The following is a 21,503-nucleotide window of genomic DNA, read 5'->3' as shown; positions in this document are numbered from 1 at the left end:
GGGGCCCGCTGCACTATTTGCACAGTGAATCCTACTTTTTTCACGTCTGTATAAACGAACGTTTGTGTTCGACGAAAGATACACCATCTCCTCTCCTTTTTAATAACAAATTCTCTATTGTTATCAGTGTTATCTCCTATCTACGGGTATAAAATTTTGCCCTTATTTAAATTCCCGCGATACAATAAAATTCCAGTTCCTTTTATAACAAAAACAATATTTTCTCGAATTATTTTGGTGTTGTTTATAGATAAATGAAGAAAATGAAATGGATGAATACGACTAAACAATGAGAAGGAGAATTCCATCCGTGTTCCGAAAAAAAAAAGAATTCCATCCGAATTTGGGAGATGCGTACAAGACGACTGAAAACACCAAACATTCGTTTACAAAAAGTAGCCCACAAAGTATTACTGACCCATGCTTCGCTTTTCCTCCTTTGATATTATTTTATGAGAACGTTGACATTCAATTAATTATAACATCAGATGTGGTTGTAGATCCTCGAATACAGCTTCTTTTTCATTTTGGAATTTCTTTTATAATCTTTAAGAGCGTTACGAAATTATCTTAACCAAAATGAAAGCTTAGATGAAATCCATCTATCTATATATATTCTCAAGAATAAGAAACGTTTATTAAAAGTTAATTTAAACCTCTGTTTTGTAAGTTTCCAAAAATGCCGTTTATAGAAAGAAAACTTTTTTTTTGTGCAACAAAGGCTTAGTCGAAATAGAAAAAAAAGGAAAGGTTGTGTGCACTAAGTTATAGTCATAAGGCATTCAATATCATAGACATTTATGTGAGGGCAGAGTAAGCCATGGACTCAAATGTAATGGATCTATGTGAATTTAAATCTGTGACCTCTTTGAGTATTAATTCATTCAAAATATTCAACATTTTCGAGCCGGAAATTTTGAACAAAATAACGCAAACAATTAATGCGAAACAAGTTAAAAACATTGAAAATGTTTTGGAAAATTTGGATTCAAATCTTTCAATGCTAATAAAACCGCAATCCCTCGGGACTCGTGAGAGTCTAAATGCTTCCTAAATGTCACATAAGAAATCTAATGTCCTGAATGCATTGTCAGAGCCAATTCTGGATATATAGAGATAAACGTTTGTATAATAGTGTTTTTTCGACAGCGTATAATAGGGTAATATATGATATATCATTTGTTCCCAAATCATTACAAAATATATGCTTAATAGTTGTTTCTAATCTATAAATCTCAAGGTCGTCCTGAGCATTGTGACACTCGATAACTATTTTGTAGCAAGTACATTGTTATAGAACAACACTTTAACTATCCTGTAAATTCATCTAAAACACTATAGCCTCTAGTGCCCATCGTAATGAAATTGTGAAACATCAAATATATCATCATGGTAACTCATCATTATGAACACTAATACTATCGACGATTTTTTTAAGGGCTTTCTTAATTAAAATGAGGAGCATACATAGAGGTTTATAACACAAAAGAAGAACAAGATTGGAAATGATAAGTTTAATGATACTGTTAAATTCAGATTTATCATATAGACTTTCAACTTAACATAGACTTTCAATTTAAAATCAATTAACCGTAAATGGAGTGGACCCAATCTTTTATATATTGTTCACGTGAATTCCCAATGTGGAAACTTATATTCACACACTCTTTATAGATCAAGGTGTATGTCCCATTAATATTTAAATAGTATCAATACACTTGTTTGAGATAATGACTTTTCTAACCATTAATTTTGCAGACAATCATTATCGGGTCTGAGAGCACAAGTTACTTTTTGGGCCAAATTATAAGAATGTGAGGACTGAACCTTTTAGTAGTTAGGTTTATGAACTCTAATACCATGTTAAATTTTATGAATTTTTAATTTAAAACTAATTGCCAATAAATGGACTGGTCTAACCATTTATATACTAGTGTTGATCAAAATTTAATATGATATCAATGCTCAAACACACACTCGAGCAACTGAATCAAAATCGATCCGGTTCATCGAAAGACGCCTGATCGATCGTAAAGTGACTTAACTTTAATGGTGTGGCGGTCTTATCAAACCTAATCAAAGATTGGGTTATTGTCGAGATTGATGGTTATACAAACCATTATCGTAGAGTGGGGGCGGAGGGGCATGTGAGAATAAGAACTCTCACATCGGAAATTTCCATGGACATGAGTGATATATTAAGGTTTTAGTCAATCCATTTATCACCAGTTAATTTTAAATTAGAAACCTATGAGAAACTTGAATTTAACATGATATTAGAGTTTCGTTTGTTGGCCCAAGTAGGGTGATCCAAAAAAAAATATTACCGGTTCAATCCAAAAGTGGAATTCAAATCAAAATGAGTAGGTAAAAGACCAACGCCCGATATATATAAATGGTTAGGGACAATCCACCTAGTACTAATTGAGTTTAAATTGGAGAAACATGAAAACGAGGACATGCCCGAACTTAACACGACATACACTTAATCAAATAGAAACATAGATAAGCTCTTACGACCGCCACATCCACCGCCCTAATAGGGTGACCCTATAATACTAAAAACATTATTATAAGAAAACAAACAAGCAAACGTAAAGCTTTCGAACTCCCACGTCAAAGCGATTTCATTGGACACTGAGAGAACGATTAACCCGAACTCTTAATTTGAGTTCTTAACTCATGATTTGACTTTTTTTTTTTTTTGGTATTTTTTTACACTTTTCGGCTAAGAACCGACTCTTATATCTCTTATTTAAGAGCCGGTTCTTAACTTTTTTTAGTTAAAAACTAAAAAACGGTTTTTAACCGAAGTTAAAGAACCCCACCCTAAGAACCTGGCTTAATTAATCATTGTGTGATGAGATCTGCAGATATTATAGTGGGCTACCATTGTCTTTGAGTTTCGACATACATTGTCTCCTTTTAAGTAATGTCCTTTTCCCTCTCTACAGTACTTCATTGATTATTTAAAAAATTCTACAGTATTCTTTTTATGTTTCAATGATTTATCTTATATTTTTAGAGAATAAGATTTGAGTATTTCCAAAATAGTATCTTAAGTGAGTTGTACTGTAAATACATGATTTAAAGGATTAACTCTGGTCATTAAATTATGAATGCAATGTTTAACCCAAAAAAAAGTGAATATAAATGTCAATATAGATTAATAGATCATATAAGCAAGTACCGACCTTAGCTCAGTTGGTAGAGCGGAAGACTGTAGTAGATGCAGATAATCTTTAGGTCGCTGGTTCGATTCCGGCAGGTCGGAATTTTCTTTTGCAGTTTCTCCTTTTTCTCTTGGGCCTTACTAATCTCTGTTTCTATTTTTTACCTTTTGGAAATACCTTGGGCCTTTTAATCTTGTAACGATAGGCCGATAATTCAGCATATAGCCCTGGCTTAGATATAAAAATTTCAACTGTCAAATTTAGAAAGAATCGTGTATATGCATCAACGCACGCGGTTTCCCATCTATTTAATATGGGTCAATAATCTGATAATGTGTTGTTCACAAAATGTAGATGTTTTAAACTGGCTGTGGGTGCATTTTAATAAGACGACGCATGAACTCGTAAGGTGTAACAGAGTTAACCGAGCCTCGTGGTCTGGTGGTATAGGAACCTCGGCTGAGGTGCCCGCCATCATGAGTTCGAGACCCGGCCACAGCGGATTTAACATGGTTTCCGTTTGGCCGCCGGGACCTTCCAGTTCCGGTTGGACGCGGTGGGATAGTCGAACTAAGGTCCGGATACCTGGATTATCAAAAAAAAAAAAAAAGGTGTAACAGAGTTTAATTTCTGAAATGTCTTTTATTTGTATCTGGACACTAACATAGGATGGTATTTTCTCCAGCTTTGCTGTTAATTTCATGGTATTTGTGTTTTTCTTTTCTTTTTTCTCGAAAAAAACAATGCAAATTTTCCGCCTAGTGTTTAGTTTCTCTGGTTACTTTATTTCTCCGTAAATGTACTCTCTTCTAGTTCATCGATGGTTGTACATTCTGCAGAGCCGTGTCACCCTTTGGTAAAAAAACAAGCGCCTCAGATTCTCTAGTTTTAGTCAAAACTAAAGGTCCCATTTATATACAAATGCATTAGTTAGTGTTATAAATGCTTAGCATATGGTTTATATTTGTGGAGATTAATAGATCGTATCTCTTTTTCTCTACATTTTCGTTTAGATTCTTTTTTTTTTTACATCTACTCTATTAATTTAGAGTATTATTTGGACGTAATGTATGATAATTAGTTTTGGACCTATTGAAAAATTCATTAATATTAAATATAGTCACATGTTATCTGATAGTGTTATATAAACCTTTTTAATCCATTACAAAATACTATTGATATATCATACGAACCTAAACACATGACATAACCGATTTTCCATTGGTCTACAAACAAAAATTCAACTAATATCTTCATCCTTCACAAACATAATTCTAAACCATAATTGAATAACTTCATCCTTTCCCAACATAGTTCTAAACCATAACCTAAATTTCATTGCTCTACTTACAACACTTCAATTAATATATATATAAATATATATATATATATATGTTTGTGAAGGATGAAGATATTAGTTGAATACACCGAGCTTTACCAAAAATGATCTAAAACTTGATTTTAAATTCAAAGTATACTTTAACTTCAGTCAAATGCAAAATTAACACAAAAGCCTAGTGAAATTACAGCAAACCTCTTATGACCAAACAAAAAACCAGTATGCATTTTTTGAAGGTTTCTCATATAATAGATCTTAAAAATAATTTATAAATTTTATAAAAAATATTTTTATGGGAGAAAATTTGAAATAATGTAACTATAAATACTTTTAAATGACATGAATTAAAATCTAGTAAAATTGAATTGTTTTGAACATAGACGAGTGAATTTAAATTGAGTAAATTTAGATTGAATCATGATATTCTTTGGTTTAGGTTTGGTAACATATGTTATAGTATTGTGGGAGGAAAAATGTTTGTTCAATATTTTATGTTTCATTGTGTTATCGTACTCCATATTTTTTTTGATGAAATGTTAAATTTATTAATCATCAACAAAAAAATAGTTTTGTACAAAGAGGAAATAAAAATTTAGCTAAAGCCTTTTGTAAATATTGTGTTTTCTTTTACAGCTGCATATCCAAACATTAAGATGACGGATTTTGGAGACCATCTTGAGCTTGGGATTCTTCATGTTTCAATATGGCATCGTGTACAAGCTCAATCTCACTGGGAAGATCACCTCATTTGTGCTAAAGCTCAGTGTTTTACTTTGTCGGAGCTATTACACTCTAATACCTTACTATTATTGCAAGAGAGTTCATGTTGTTTGGTTGTGAGTTTTTGATGATAATCTTCGTTCGAATTCATCCATTGAACTTGATTTTTTATCTTTCCTTTGAAGTATTTAATGATTTTTTATCGTTTTTTCAAAGTAAAACCGCGTAGCCGATGATGAGGTAAATAGTAATTTCCATGTAATTAGAGTTATCAATCCGTAAGTATTGATGATGAAGTAAGTGGTAACTTCCAAGTAAATAAAAGTTATTAATTCGTAAGTATTAGAATTTTAATTAAGTTGGATTTTTTTTTTACCTTTATATATTTTGAGGATACGCTCGTCATCACAACAACTTTATATTTCCGATTACTTATGCTTTTGCATCTCCCTGAACATAGATGCTTGGTTGTCCTAGTGTAAGTTTTCAAAACTCTTATTTACTTTTAATTAGACAACGATCGAAGATAATCACAATTTTTCTTGCTCAACAAAATATTATGAAAATATTTGTGTTCCCTTAAATTAATAGCAGAAAATTTGGAAATTGTTAGAAAACGATATTAATATGGACCATAGTTACCGGTCTTCTATCAACAAGTTTGAATGGTTTTAGGTTTTTAGCCCTGCCTATATGTTAAGAAATCTGATATGAAAAGAAAAATCTAAATGAAACATGGTTCGTAACTATAAATATTGTTGAGAAGTGACGTCATGGAAGAAAGAAAGACATTAAAAATAGAGTCATTTGCACTCTAAGGCAGTTTACAAGTTTTATCAACATTTTTAAGACAGTTTGTTAGTGGTCAAAGACACCAATACCCCCTGAACGAAAACCAAACCTTTTGTTTTCTCTCTCTTCCTTTTTTTTTTCTGGTAACGTGGGTTTAGTGTTTAATGTATTTGAAAAGTGAAAATGCATTGTTTTGTTTAATTATTTTTAATCTGAGCCACAAACAAAAAGTAACTTTATCTCTATTTGTTCTCTGAATTGAACCAACAAACGGAAATGTGCGGTCGTGAAAGAAATTGATATACCTTTGGCGGCGGCAAAGAATCCATATAAGTTGCAGAGATGATTTGACGAGATTGAGTACTCATCAGTCTCATATAAATAAAATGTATTATAGTTATATATCATCTTCTCCACCGTGTTTCTACCGCTTCAACCGAGCTCTACCATGAATCTCAAAATATTGTCTCGTCAGACTCGGACAAAATATTTACAGCGCCGTGACCTCGCCTCTCGCCATCACACCTCACAAATTTTATGGCGTCATAGTAAGCATTTTTTCATATTTTTTGGATTTATCTTTGATGTACATGTGTACGCATAACATTATGTACACAACAAAGTGTACACAAACATTTTTTGGATTTATCTTTTGATGTACATGTGTACGCATAACATTATGTACGCAACAAAGTGTAAACAAATAACAATGCTTTCTACAAGAAAATTTACCAATGTGCACTAGCCCAAAACCATGTGTAGACTTACTGGCATATACACCATTTTCTGTTGGACTTGATCTGTTATGTTATCTGGACTCAAATACTTGATGAATGTACATTGTTCGCATATGTACACATGTACATTAGTTTAGACATTTTCCATATGTACATTGGTTTACATGTGTACACATGTACACCTCACTAGTAGGCAGTTGTATGTTTCATTATTTACATCAAAATTTGTACACATGTACACCATATTTCTCAATATGCATTTATAAATTAATCAAGTTTGTTTATGAATAAGATAACTCTAAAATCATCTTATTCTTTTTCAATCACATAAAATGGGAAGCAACAAAATTGTTTAAACGTTTCTGACCGACCGGCTTCTCTTTCTTCTTATACTTTGTCTTCTTATCTGTTTCGAGCATGCAACTTCTCAATGTTGAATTCCCTACTGATTATCCTCGTTTTGATTATGAAGTGAAGAAGCCAACAAGCATAAACACAAGTGGGTCAACTCGTGTTATACATTGTACATACACTTTGAACATATAATAGGTGAATCCAAATCTAGTAAACGAAGCGACTATTGCCATCTACCATAGATAAAAAGAGTTTGAATGAGGAGAATTACATTGTGGTTGATTGATTGAGCTGGGTAGGTGAAAGCAGGGAGCTATGATATGCAAAAATCCATGTCAAAACACGGGAAAATGAGCATTTAATTCCCGAAGTATTTGAAATCGGCAGTTTTAATACTCAAGTATTGCTTGCGCATATTTATTCCCCAACTAATAGTTGACTGCGCAAAATTGAGAACAAAATAGTCAACTGGTTAACTGATGAACGGAAAATAACGGTTTCCGTCAACTTTTTAACGGTAGAATATTTTAATCATGATTTTGCGCAGTCAATGATTATTTGGAGAACAAATATGCGCATATAATACTTGAGTATTTAACTTGCCGATTAAAAATACTTAAGGAATTAAAAACAACACTCTTTTTTTTAGAAAATCATAATTTGAAATATTCTCAAGTTAGATATAACCAATATACAAAAGTTTTATCTATTAGACAATTATATGTTGTACATTGGATCTCTACTTTAGATGATCATATATAATTATATGTACTTTACACATTCATATATTGTATATCAGCAATACAATGCAAATGTAATTATCTTATGTTATTTTTTATGCTTTTATAAACTAAATAAATCTTTTTCCGGGATTAAATATCTTGTATATTATTTCAAATTATGAACCTTTCTAGCTATGAATTATTTTAAAAATCATCTAAAGTGATTTAAACATGAAGTACATCAACAATACGATGTAACTGTAATTATTTTGTATTATTTTATATGTCATTGTAAAAAATCAACAATCTATTTCTAAAGGTAAATATCTCGTATAATGATTTTATTTAACTTGAAAATATTTTTACTTATGTGTTTTTTTAAAGGGATTGATGTTAGTGACTTTCAATCTTATACGAAATATAAAGAAAAAAATGAGTTTTTAATTCCTCAAGTATTTTCAATCGGAAAATTAAATATTCAAGTATTATATGCGCATATTTATTCCCCAATTAATCATTGACTGCGCAAAATCATGATTATAATATTTTACCGTTAAAAAGTTGACGGAAACCGTTATTTTCCGTTCATCAGTTAACAGTTGACTATTTTGTTCCCAATTTTGCGCAGTCAACTATTAGTTGAGGAATAAATATGCGCAAGCAATACTTGAGTATTAAAACTGCCGATTTCAAATACTTCTGGAATTAAATGTCCATTTTCCCGTCAAAACACTGGTCGTTTTTAATTAACAGAAGAGGCTATGTTTTGGTCTGAACGTGGACATAGTTTAGATACTCGAAGTCGATGAGTATATCATAATCAGCAAACATGAACTCAAAATTGGTCTTAGCCGGCTCGTTAAGATCATTAGGAAGCATCCATAAGCACAAACCGAGTTCATCGGAGTTACCGATCACCGGAACAACAGTTAAATCCACGGTGACAAATGAGTTGAGGATTGCAAACGTTGAAGCGTAGTCTTCCAAACAAACTAATTATCTCAAAATCATATTTTGTCTTTACTATCTTCATTCTAGCCGTCGTCATATATGTCCTAATCGTCGTCTTCGTCACCATCGTCGTCGTTGTCTTTGTCCTCATCTCCTTCTTCATTTTTTTCTTCGGCTGGTTGTACCGGAGGCTGACTAAGGACTACAAAAACTGATCTCATCGTCATCATCTTCTTCTAAAATGATTTTGTTTTACAGAAAAAAATAAAAGAATTTAGGAGGAGAAAGAGGAGATAAAAAAACTAAAAAGAATGATAGTGTTTTAATTTTTAAGAAATATAAGGAAAAAGAAAGAGAAAAGAAAATGATTTGTGACACCTGATTTAATATTTTAGTAGTTAGTTAGGTTTCGATTAGAAATAATAGAACAAGTGTAGTAACGGTTTTTAATATGACAAGAAAAATGAGAATCGAGTGTTAAAAGAAGAGAAAATGAGAGATGAAAGTGTCTGAATAACAAAAACTGTATATTATAAACATAGAAACCGACGCGTAATATTTTCTTAAAAATAATGCTGGAGAGAATGTTAGGCACCGGCCCATATGAATTCAAATTGTAAACAATTTCTCTCCGCAAACCCATGAACGTGTTACGTACGTGCATATGCAATATTACGTACGCATTTTACTTTTTATATAGAAGAAAAAAAATTCGAAATAAAACCATATCTTTGTGAAAAGAAGTTCAATATCTTTCACTATGTGATCTCTTTCGGTTGTATAAAAGAAAGAAGATGCAAGCAAAAAAAAAAGTTAAACGAGTGAGAATATTTAAAACTGTTTTAAAGAGTCATGAGGTATATTTTCCTCACTAAAACTTATACATATGATCATGGTTCAACAAAATTCATGAGGAAATCAAACATATCATTCCCAGCTCCCTAGAGACTGTAAATAATTGGAAGAGAAAGACAAAACAAAAACAGAAGAAAGTGGGACCAAACACAAATAATTTCATGCAAGGTCACTTCCCGGCTTATTTACTTTCTAAGCAGATAGCGAGAGCTGTCCTCTTTTACGGTCCCATTTTCCCATCACTTTTGATAGTGTTTTGGCTTTGTCCCTCGTGCGAATCTCTATACCATTTTTTTTTTTTTTAATTTTTAACATTTTTGATATCTATTTGCGTGTCAGAACGTGGTTAATTCAATTAGTGCCTTGATGATCTTGTTTAATTTGCATGTATTTTCAATTTTTATAGTATCACTATCAGGGAAACATGGCTATAAGTAAATGCCAACAAGTTTGATCTAAGTGCTTTACTCAAAATATTTAGTCTTTACTCCGATAGAGATTTGCTAGAACATTGTTACACGAAATACTCAAATATTCCAAACATTGTACTAGAACTCGGTTCAACTTTCACTGTAGATTGATTAGAGAAATTTTAATTTTTTCGTGTAAGGAAAGTATGCGTTGAGTTCATGCGACCGACCTCTTCTACTTAATACAATCAGTTTTGTTACTTGTAAGTGCCGTATGATTTGCAAAATATGGCATGACTCATGAGTGTACTCTTTGTATTTTATTTTTTTTTGAATTAAGGGCTTTCAAATTAAAACATAAACGGTTACAAGCGAAGACCTAGGTCTTATAGTTTGATAAAGTTTTCACGAGACAAGCCTCATGAGCTTTTTACCCCAAACCAATGCAACAAAGGTAAAGGTAGAGAACATAGACCAATAATGGTATGAAAACATAACCTAATGAGAGGAACTTCGGCCACGTCGACCTCGCTTACCTCTCCCTCGGACCGTCTTCCATTCCATATTGTGGTATTTGATAGGAGCCTTTGATTCCCTGCCACCTCTTGTCAAGCTGAACTCGGTAGAAGGCTCAATTTCATCTTCGTCCACATCTCCAAGTATCGTAAAATGAGAAGGACTCTCAAATGCACAGTGAACCGGTGATGTGACAAAGGCACCAACGTCAGATGATCCTAAGACCGCGTTGTTGGTAATGTTTGATGGAGAAGTCTCCATAATCTGTGAATGAGTAGGAGTAGATTGCGAATCTACTAACGGAGAAGGAATGGTAACAGAGATTAGCGTTTTAGCGGGCTCCTCATGCTGTGAATGAGAAGAAGGTGACTGAATTCCAGATAATGTGTTGCATGTTTCCTGGTCAAAGCCTGAACAATAGGAGTGATTCGCAGAGACGCCATGGTCAACTACTAGGAGTTGATGTCTGGTCTCGACAATATTTTGATCCTTTAAAACCTTAGTACTCTGAGTCACAACAATATCAGATTTTGCAGTAGAGATAGGGAGGTTAGCTTTAACCTTTGGTTTCATTGGGTTGGCAGTTGGTGAGGATTTTGCGGTTTTTGAATCCCTTTGTTGGAGAATAACATCAATATCCACCACAGGAATGTCAGAGCGGTCATGTTGTTCTTCTTGCTGCTGCAAGACATTCTCCGGCTTAGATGTCAGAAGGCACCGCTTCTCTTTGTGGCCAAGATTTCCACACCTTCCACAAGTAGACGGTATCCACGTGTATTCAACCTCAACAAGAAATATATTACCTTGTTTATCATCAAGTGCAATAATCTTCGGGAAATCTCTATCAAGCTCCATCTCAACTAATACTTTTGCTTCACCCACTGTAGTAGGATCAAGTCGAGGTTTGTGGGTAAGGATGGGTTCGCCAAGGCCTGATGCCACATGACTTATCCCCAAACGAGAGTAGCAACAATCTGGGATGTTTTTGAGGTTGACCCAGAGAGGAAGGGTGGAGATTTCCGTCATTTTGAAGGAGTCTTCTGGAGTCCATGGCAAGACGAAAAGCAAGCAGTCATCGATATGCCAAATCCCTTGCTGTATTATTCAGTCACAAAAGTTCAAAATAACATTTCTAGGGAAAAGGGAAGGTACAGAATGTTAGGTAAATTTTGCCATATACGCACATGGATCTCGGAGTATTATTGACATTATAATAGACAAAAAAACGTACGTAGTCGACAGTAGAACACTAGAACCATCGACCTTTCTTAATAAAACTGTTGCAGGCTTTGGCTTTACGAAATGATCATATGCTTATTACAAGAGTAGGTGAGAAAAAGGATATCTACATGGGTGTTAACAAAACTAAGAACCTACATGCATGGTGAATATAATCTTCAAACTAATTTTTAACCTAATTATTGACACATTCCACACATATATGAAAACAATATTTTCTTTTGTAAAGAACCACATAGTTCGACGATGAATTTCATTCCTCGATTTCTGTTGGGAACAAACTTATTTCTAGTTGGTCATCCGAATTTGATTTTTGGTCTATGCAGTTTATATGAAAGTCAAGTAACAAATTTACATGATGTATCTATCATAATACTGGTGTTCGTTTGAATTGTGTGAGCTCATGTCCAATTCTATATTATCCGATTAGTACGATATTGTCTACTTTGGGCCTAATTAGCTAGTCCGCATAATTTACTTTTGGGCTCCTTCCCAAAAGGCCTCGTACTAATTAGAGTTGGACATCTCTTTATATATTAAACACTCATTGTCTAATTTTTCAATGTGGGACTTAGTTTGATATCTCACATTATCTCCCTCAAACTAAGGACTATATTCATCTTGTGTCCCACAATTGACTTTCAGGATCTTCTGACTTGATCTCTGCCACATACCTCACAATCCTAATTCGATGGGCTCTGTTCCTACTCGTAGGGTATTCTGGTCTTCTTGCAGATTTCTCGTCAACCTGGCTCCGATATCAATTGTTGGAATTGTGTGAGCCCATGTCCAACTCTATATTATTCGATTAGTACGATATTGTCCACTTTGGGCCTAATTGGCTAGCCCGCATGTATTTACTTTTGGGTTTCTTCCTAAAAGAGCTCGTACTAATTAGAGTTGAACATCTCTTTATATATTAGACACTCCTTGTCTAATTCTCCAATGTGGGACTTAGTTTTATATCTCACATTTTTTTATAAGAACTAGCACTTCTTATTAGATTTAGAAACTCTCTCAAAATTAAACCTTTCAATGTGTTTATCTTGGTAGAACATCTATTCATGAGAACTCTTTATATAGGACGAAGCTACATCTTTTCGTGATAATAATATGGAAACATTCCTAAGCTCGATATATTTTCTTTTTTCCTTAACCCATCAAACTTCAATTTAATGAGTTAACTTGCCCCTCAAGTTAATTGGAATTATCTGACAGCGTTGGTAGATTTACCAAACTAACTAGCAAAACTTACAAATAATATCTTGTTACATGCTTACAAGAAAAATCATCTAAAACCTTTATTCCGTTGAGTTGTGATTCCTAACAACTAATGTAAATATACAATGTGTTTGTAATTAGTTACACATTCAACCGTATATAAATCTCGTAAGAATTATTTTCTTTAGGTTAATTTGCTTTCTAGCATGTTTTCAAAGTGGATATTTCACTCAGTTCTACCATTTGAAGTATCTAATTATAGCTTCACAGAAGTTTGGGAAGGTCTTGTATATTCGTTTCTTCTATATATGATTCACTTTGTGTTTGATTTGTAACTTCAAATAATTCCCATTTAAGGGAAGAAGATGAATGAAGTATTTAAAACAAAAAACAATACTATAGGTGTTACTGATATGTTTGACGTTAATTAACATACCGAAACTCAGTATCAAAGTTTTCTAAGGCATTTTAATTACCTTAACACCAAAATGGTTTTTATATTGTTATTATTAATGATAAAATTGTATATTCATAGTCTCTTTTCTCATTTTAAGAAGTTATGTAATAATCGAATCACATATATAGGTCATTAGAATACAATTATTGTCAAATATACTATACAACAACTCATTTGCATAAGTCTCTGGATTTAAATAGGTTAATGTCTAATAAAGTGATAAGGACATAATGGACATTCAAGATGGAAAAATGGCATACAATTGGGACAAGCTTAAGATGAGATAGATACGTAATCGGTAATTCACAGTATAGTTGCAATTACCACTCTAGAAATCAACGGAACAGATCCGACGGTCATAAACCCATGTTGATACGAAATTACTCAAACTGAAAAACAAAACATTAATATTCAAAGACAACAAACTAAGTAGCATGAGAAACATAGAGACATCCATTCAGTAGTCGGTGGTGGGGAGCTGTTCATGTGTGGTGTTGATAAAGAAAACCTCGTAGATGAGTCCGGCGACTCCACCGCCGATAAGAGGTCCAGCCCAATAGACCCAGTGGTTGTTCCACGACCAGCTCACCACCGCTGGTCCGAAAGCCACAGCGGGGTTCATGGAGGCTCCACTAAATGCCCCTCCGGCTAAGATATTGGCACCGACTATGAAACCTATTGCAATAGGAGCGATTGTTCCAAGACTCCCGTTCTTGGGATCAACGGCGGTGGCGTAGACTGTGTAAACTAGCCCAAATGTCATTACGATCTCGAAAACCAAAGCATTTGAAACTCCTACTCCCGCTGAGAGGCCAAAAGCCGGCACCACCTAGAAAAATCATATTGTTAATTCTACTTGACGAAGAAGTTAGGAAAAATCTAAGTTAAAATAGGAAAATTCTTATATGGCACCAAAAATTATGACAAAAATAGCATACAATTTTTCAAAATCGCATTTTTGAAAAGATAAAATAACTAAATTGCTTTGAACCTTAAACTATTACCATGATCCAATCCACTAAATTCTAAACCATAAAATCCCACAATGGCCTCATAAACATTAGATCCCCCATTACAATCACTAATCATAAATCTAAATATAAAATGAAAATGAAAAAGTCTTTTTTAACTTTTAATAAATGATATTTTTATTTTTTTTGGTTTTTATTCTATTTTGTAATAAAAAAATAGTGCTATTATAGGTATATTTCTTTAAAATAATTAGGTAACTTCAACTCAAAACATTTTTTTATACTATGCTTTTCTTCCAACGTGAAAAAATTAAATATAAAAATAAAGAGCAAAATAGTAACGTTTCGTACCAAACCGCCGGTGGCGAACTTTAGGAGGAGACAAGCGACGACGGAACCGAGTAGCTGAGCAATCCAGTAAAGAATACCACGGAGGAGAGTGATGTTACCACCAACAAAAGCGCCGAAAGTGACGGCGGGGTTAACGTGTCCACCGGAGATGTTGGCGCCGACTGAGACAGCGACAAAGAGTCCAAAAGCGTGTGCAAGTGCGGCGGCTACGAGGCCGGAGGGAGTGGTGGCTCCATTTTCAGTGAGCTTGTTAAAAGCCATCCCGGAGCCTGAGCCGGCGAAAACAAAGATCATAGTTGATATAAACTCAGCCAACGCCGCCTTTAAGGCGTCGGGACGGGTGGCCTCATCGGCACGACCAACGGCAATGTTTCTGATCGGCATGATCGGAGAGAGACTGAACGGCTGAGATTAAAACTTGTGGATGATAGAAGAGTGAGATGGATTGATGATTTTTTGGTCTCCTCTCTACTCTTATTTATATATGAGGTGGCGCCATGTTGGTAACTGGTTACCGGTTGATAAATTATGAAGAAATAAACAAATATACAATAAATATGGTTGGAGATTATTTCATTGGGTCGGGTGAGTTTCAAATTTGTTTGAATATATTTAGGAACCGGCTAAACAAGTAATATCGATGTATGTGCAGCGAAGCGTAGCCGACCTATCTACGTGGAGGATAATGACTTGTCATGTAACTGCATAATGGGGCTTTTGTCTTTTTAGATTCTCTCTCGAGAATGATCTAGAGGTCAAAACAGGTCAAAAGGAAATACAATTTTCTTTTTGTTCGTGGCGGTAAAAGTTTATTTTCTCCAACCTTTTCCAAAATTTTCATGAATATTTTATTTTTCTACATAAAAATAAGAAACTAATATAAAAAGCTTTTTCTAAGTTTGTATTTCTTTTTAGTTTCAGCCTCCAGCATTAGTATCATTGTAAGTTTGTAACCAGTGTTAAGTCCAATAAAGAAATTCACCTCGTCAGCAGTAGACCAGACCTATCTTTAAAAAAAAAATATTACCTCTAGTAGAATTATAAAGAAAATCCCTAAAAAGAAGAAGATTTGATATAAACAAGTTCAATATTTTGTTAAAAAAAAAGTTACTTTCGTGGATCCTTATACTTGAAAAGAGAATTCTGAGTCGATAAGTCACGGCTGGTTTCATGAATATAATATCCACAGTGACATTACATACTAACCTTCTATTATGGACAATTTTTGTATGGACAAATACTGTTTATATTATTGTTAACGATATTTATATAGCATTAATAATCTTTTTAACAAATCATGCGTTTTATTTTAGTGGCTTATTCGCCTCACTATACGAACAAATTATAAGATGTTATCTTGTTGTCTATGATCGTTGTCCTAAAAAACTGAAATTCACTAATTTAATGACAAGGAAAGCTTTGTATTATAAGTCAGGATATAGTTCAAAATGTTGTAAAACGATGGACACGCAGAACGTTGAATTTTGTATCTGCTATAAGCTTATTTCAATAATTACACAAAAAAAAAGAAGCTTATTTCAATAACTATTGAATAATTTTCTTTGGTGCTCCAATCACTTAAGAGAAAGACAGACAGATAACGTTAACCTATTGTCTAAGCGTTTGCATTTTGGTTTGTGGACTAATAATATTTTGGGCAAAAGGTATTTGCATGACGGTCCTCCACTTAAGAAAAATAAAATCATTTATGAATGAATACCACTACGTTGCAATCTGTCCCTTTTATGCGTGTGTTACGATTTGGAAAACTAGAGAGGCTAAAAAGTGGAGGAAATAAAATAAAGGAGTATAAATATATAGAGGTAGTTTTTTTATTTATAAAGATATATATAGAGGTAGCTTGTTGTTTGAATACTGTATACAAAACTACAATTTTGAATGTTATTATATGCCGTAATATTTCATTAGTGTTTTATATTAATACGAATCTTTAAAACATTGTTTCAAGTTTTATGAATGGTTCAGACAATTTAACTAGTACTTTATATAGATAAGATCCCAGTTTTGTATAAATTGAAAGGGTTTAAAGCAATTGCGTTATTGTGAACACACAAGGAACGGGAGTCGTGTGTGTTTGGAGAAACGTCTAATTTCATTAACCAAACCAACTATACATTGAAAAGTTGGTCTTATCATATAACACGGGATGAAGTTGGATCCCTTAAAATGTTTCTTCAAAAAAATTAATATCATCTTTTCAAACGAATAACTGATAAACATGTGAAACTTTTCTTTGATTTATAAAGTTGTACTATATTTTTACCTAGATCGCTGTGCACTGTTAGGTGCTTAGATAGATTCATTGTTTTGGGGATGATCGCATTAAACACTGATAGATAGCTCACGCCTCTATCAAATGGTTTGCATTCTGCATAGCTTATTCGATCTATCACGAGCGTTCTAGTTCTTTCTTCTCAGTGTCACATGTAACTCTACAAACTATAGTAGCAAAACACTGACCATCATTTAGTCCAAAAAAAAAAAATACACTGACCATCATAAATACTTCATATTTGATGGATGACTCTTGATTAGCTGATTTTCAACTTCAAGTTCTCTTAAACTGTGAAAGGACCCACCGTACACGTGGATAAATAGGTTCGGTCATGATAAACTTAGCCAAGTTCAAGAAAAAAACTTCTTGGATCCCGATAAATGATCTAAATCGAAAAAGTTGGTTTTTAGAAATGTTTTGATAAACAAAATACATGAAACCAATGGTTTAAAAACCAGAATCGAAACTGAACTGGATAACTATTTGAATCACGGTCCAATATGATATAACCGGATCAAACCTAGCTCAATAACTTGATTTAATATATTTTTAGTATATAAATTTAAAATTAGTATTAGTAAATATAGTACAAAATTAAAATAGAAATAAATACCAAATCTAAAACATAATAAAATATAAAACATAATACATATAAATTAGTTTTTTATTTATATGATTGGTTTATGGATTTTTGATATTTTAAATGGATTTATCGAGTTTAATAGTTTTGAAATTCTACCCGGCTACATGGATGAACCAATTATTTGACTCGATCCAGTTATATGACCGATTCATGTTCGAAATTGGTTCAACCAGCGAATCAGTTCAGTTTTGAAAACATTGCTTGAAACTACTATAGTCGTAGTGACTTCAGTTTATCTACTGTAACAAGGAAAAAACTACTGAAGTATTGAACTAATAATTTCTTATTGAACCCTTTTACATAGATCTGTGAAACGTATTTTTTCTCCTTTTGTCTTGTTAAATTCCTAGCAATTAAATATATCAGAATTTAACAAGTTCATTAGGTGCTCATCATCTTCACTTTTCTACTTCACTAATTATGAAAATGATTAGGGTTGGTGTACTTGATCATACTATCTTTTCTGTCTTTCTTTTGGGTGAATTGTGGGGACTGTGGTCGGTATAGTTACTAGTATTGTATTCCAGTGCTCTAAATTAATCTTAAAGAGGATGTAAATAATTAATAATATAGTAATAATCATCATGGAAAATTGTTTTTTTAAGCCAAAAAAATAATAACTATGTCCCATTAGTATAATTCATATTTTGTATCTTTTTTGCTACTAATGCCCTTTAGTAATTTCGAAAATAAATTAAATAAATATTTTACAAACTAAAAACATTAGAAAAATAGTAACTACTAATGAAATACTTATATGAATTTAGTGGTATTTTTTTCAGCTCTAAAAATGTTTAAATCATAATTTCAAATTTTGTTTAACATAAAGTAGAATTGGTATTTTACGAAATAGAAAATAAAATTTCTTTTTTTTCATTGAATCTAGTATGTTTAGAATATATGATCTACGTAAATAATAGTACTTTAAAAATATTTAGAATACACATTTTGCGTTTAACCTATCACCATAATATCTGTAGAAATTAGAATTTACAGATTACTATAAATCTAAAATTTGCAGAAATCGAAATCTACACATTACTATAAAACTAAAAACCTGTAGAAACCGAGTTCTACAAATTTACTGTATTCTACGGATAACAATAACCAGTTATGTAAATATGAGAAGAAAATATTTGGAAATATTTAGTGTCCATATATTAAAAAAATCGATTTTTCAGAAGAAAAAAAATCGTGGCAAGCCTTCTTCTCACGCCACCTTCAACTTTTAGGGTTTCCTTTTCTTTGAGAATTTTTAATGTTTCTTTTATTTTAATTACTTTAATTATTTATTATATTTTAATATTTTAATATTCAATAATTTTTTTTGTTAATTGTAATTTCAAATTTATAATTGAAACTAAGGACATTATTATCATTTTGAAAATAATTAACCTAATGAGACGTAAAGTATATGAAATTATTTTAATGGGACATAGTAACCATTTTTTTTTTGTCTAAAAACATTTTTTCCTGATCAATTAAGAGTTAACATTTTCTCCATGAAAAAGAGTAATCAAATTTTCAGGTTATATATGTACAAATTATTTATGCATCGTATGTGAACGACCAAATTCATTTCCGTTTCTTTTCAACGACTCCTCAATTAAAAAGCAAACATTTCTTAATTGGTGACTCGGTGATTACTCATTATTTATAAGTAACTGATATTTCATCCAATTCGTTGACATAACTCCAACCTTAACCTATGGATTCCTTTTCGATCCAGTCATCAAAATGTTGTGAGGTCTCTTCTTATGAGGTAGCCTTGGTGAATCCTTGTCTTGTGTTGGAGACTCATTGTATAAACTGAATTTATCATCTTCAGATAAGGCATCGTTCGATTCGTCGAACATATCAAAACGGCTTTTAAATTTGTCATCTTCTTCGTCAACTTCGTCTTCTCTGCCTACTTTGTTTCTCCGCCTTCCTTTTAACTAGCTCAATTTTATGTCTTTGTCGTCGCGAAAACAATAATTACCGGATTCATAAGATTTCAGAAATAGATGAATGAAAATAATAAAAATGAGAAAATAAAAGTAAATGAAGAAGATATTTCAAAATATCAGGTATGGGTATCAAAAGAAGAAGGTAGATGAAGAAGAAGAAGAAGAAAAAGATGATGATGAAGAAGAAGATGAAGATGAAGAACAAGACACGACGTCTTTAACATAAACCCTAATTTTGACTGTCGTAATATTAATAATGACTTGGAAAATAAATTTTGATGACATGGAAAATCGGTAAGGCAGCAACAAAACGAACTTATAACTCACCTTAATAAATCAGCCATAACTACAAATGTAAGTCATTCGCAGGGTGAATACTATATCATTAATTAATCTTTCGCTAATAAATCAGTAGAAACTAGACTGGAAAACATTAAGCCTGCTGTATTTTCAAATAACTTAGCCGTCAAATGAATGATATTCTAGTAATTAATCTTTTGCTAATAGGTCAGCTGTAATTAAGCTGAGTTTACTGTTAATCAAGCTCATTACGGCTGAAAATACGAAAACCAGCCATAATACCTCCAATAAGTCAGCTGTAGATTAAATAACTCAGCCAGCTCATGATCACTAAATCAGTCGGAGAAACAAAAATCAGCCATGTCTTATCTAAAAGCCTAGTGAAATTACAGCTCAACCCTTTGTGACCAAACAAAAAAATAGAAGCCATTTTTACGAATATATCCCCAGTAAATCGTCTGAGTCGTCTGAGATGTTGGAAGTCGTCTGGACGACTGAAGTGTAAGTCGTCTGGTACCGGTTTATTTTAAAAATAATTTATAAATCTTGTAAAAAAATATTTTGATGCGTGAAAAATAAAAATCAAGTAATTATAAACAGTTTTAAGTGATATAAATTAAGATATGATAAAATTGATTTGTTTTGAAGATAGATGAGTGGAAGTAGTGAATCATTAAATACTTTGGTTTAGGAGTTTGGCAAACATATGTTGTAGTATTGTATGTATTGTTAGGGTTAGATTTTGGAAAACTAAAATGTTTTTTTCAAAAATTAGTTTTCACCTATATGTGTTTATTTATGTGTATAGTAAACACTTTTCAAGTTTGATTTGATTTTATGAAGTCTTTAATTAGATAATTAAGACTTCATAAAATCAAATCAAACTTGAAAAGTGTTTACTATACACATAAATAAACACATATAGGTGAAAACTAATTTTTGAAAAAAACATTTTAGTTTTCCAAAATCTAACCCTAACAATACATACAATACTACAACATATGTTTGCCAAACTCCTAAACCAAAGTATTTCATGATTCACTACTTCCACTCATCTATCTTCAAAACAAATCAATTTTATCATATCTTAATTTATATCACTTAAAACTGTTTATAATTACTTGATTTTTATTTTCCACGCATCAAAATATTTTTTTACAAGATTTATAAATTATTTTTAAAATAAACCGGTACCTAACGACTTACACTTCTGTCGTCCAGACGACTTCCAACATCTCAGACGACTCAGACGATTTACTAGGGACAAAAACCCCTTATTTATATCCAAGACGGCAGTTTTTAATTATTTGCAACATCTAGTTAATAGCGACAGCTAATCTAACAGTATATATATATATGAAAGTGTTGTCATTTTTGTTTTAAGTTTTAACCAAAAAAGTAAACTAAACATCTGAGAAATATAATTTTTCCAGAAAAATGAAAAATGACTTTACAATGTGAAAAATAAAAGGGGTTTTTGCCAAAACTAACCCACAACTTGATTTTA

The 21,503-nt window shown here is 32.3% G+C and overlaps 1 protein-coding gene and 1 non-coding gene across 2 annotated transcripts; one reads left to right on the top strand and one right to left on the bottom strand.

Moving 5' to 3' along the window:
- The first annotated feature begins 3,189 nt into the window (after positions 1–3,189).
- TRNAY-GUA lies at positions 3,190–3,274 on the top strand. The gene is given in 2 exon segments: positions 3,190–3,226; positions 3,239–3,274. It is a non-coding gene; the product is annotated as a tRNA-Tyr (tRNA).
- A 10,419-nt stretch (positions 3,275–13,693) lies between these two features.
- Positions 13,694–15,274, bottom strand: LOC106328023 (aquaporin TIP1-1). The gene is made up of 2 exons (XM_013766373.1): positions 14,809–15,274; positions 13,694–14,315 (listed from the first exon to the last, which is right to left on the bottom strand). Exons 1-2 carry the CDS (start codon positions 15,190–15,192, stop codon positions 13,944–13,946), a joined length of 756 nt encoding a protein of 251 aa, XP_013621827.1. The 5' UTR covers positions 15,193–15,274; the 3' UTR covers positions 13,694–13,943.
- Positions 15,275–21,503: the final 6,229 nt, after the last annotated feature.

The sequence above is a fragment of the Brassica oleracea genome, chromosome C3 (genome assembly GCF_000695525.1).
Source record: "Brassica oleracea var. oleracea cultivar TO1000 chromosome C3, BOL, whole genome shotgun sequence".
Lineage (NCBI taxonomy): Eukaryota > Viridiplantae > Streptophyta > Magnoliopsida > Brassicales > Brassicaceae > Brassica > Brassica oleracea.
Note: the sequence above shows the minus strand (reverse complement) of the source record. Positions and strands in the feature narration are given on the sequence as shown.

Excerpts from the sequence above, each read along its gene's own strand:
- LOC106328023 (XM_013766373.1), bottom strand. The coding sequence starts at position 15,192 with ATGCCGATCAGAAACATTGCCGTTGGTCGTGCCGATGAGGCCACCCGT. Across the intron at positions 14,316-14,808 it reads AGTTCGCCACCGGCGGTTTG|GTGGTGCCGGCTTTTGGCCT; the intron begins GTACGAAACGTT and ends TGATTTTTCTAG.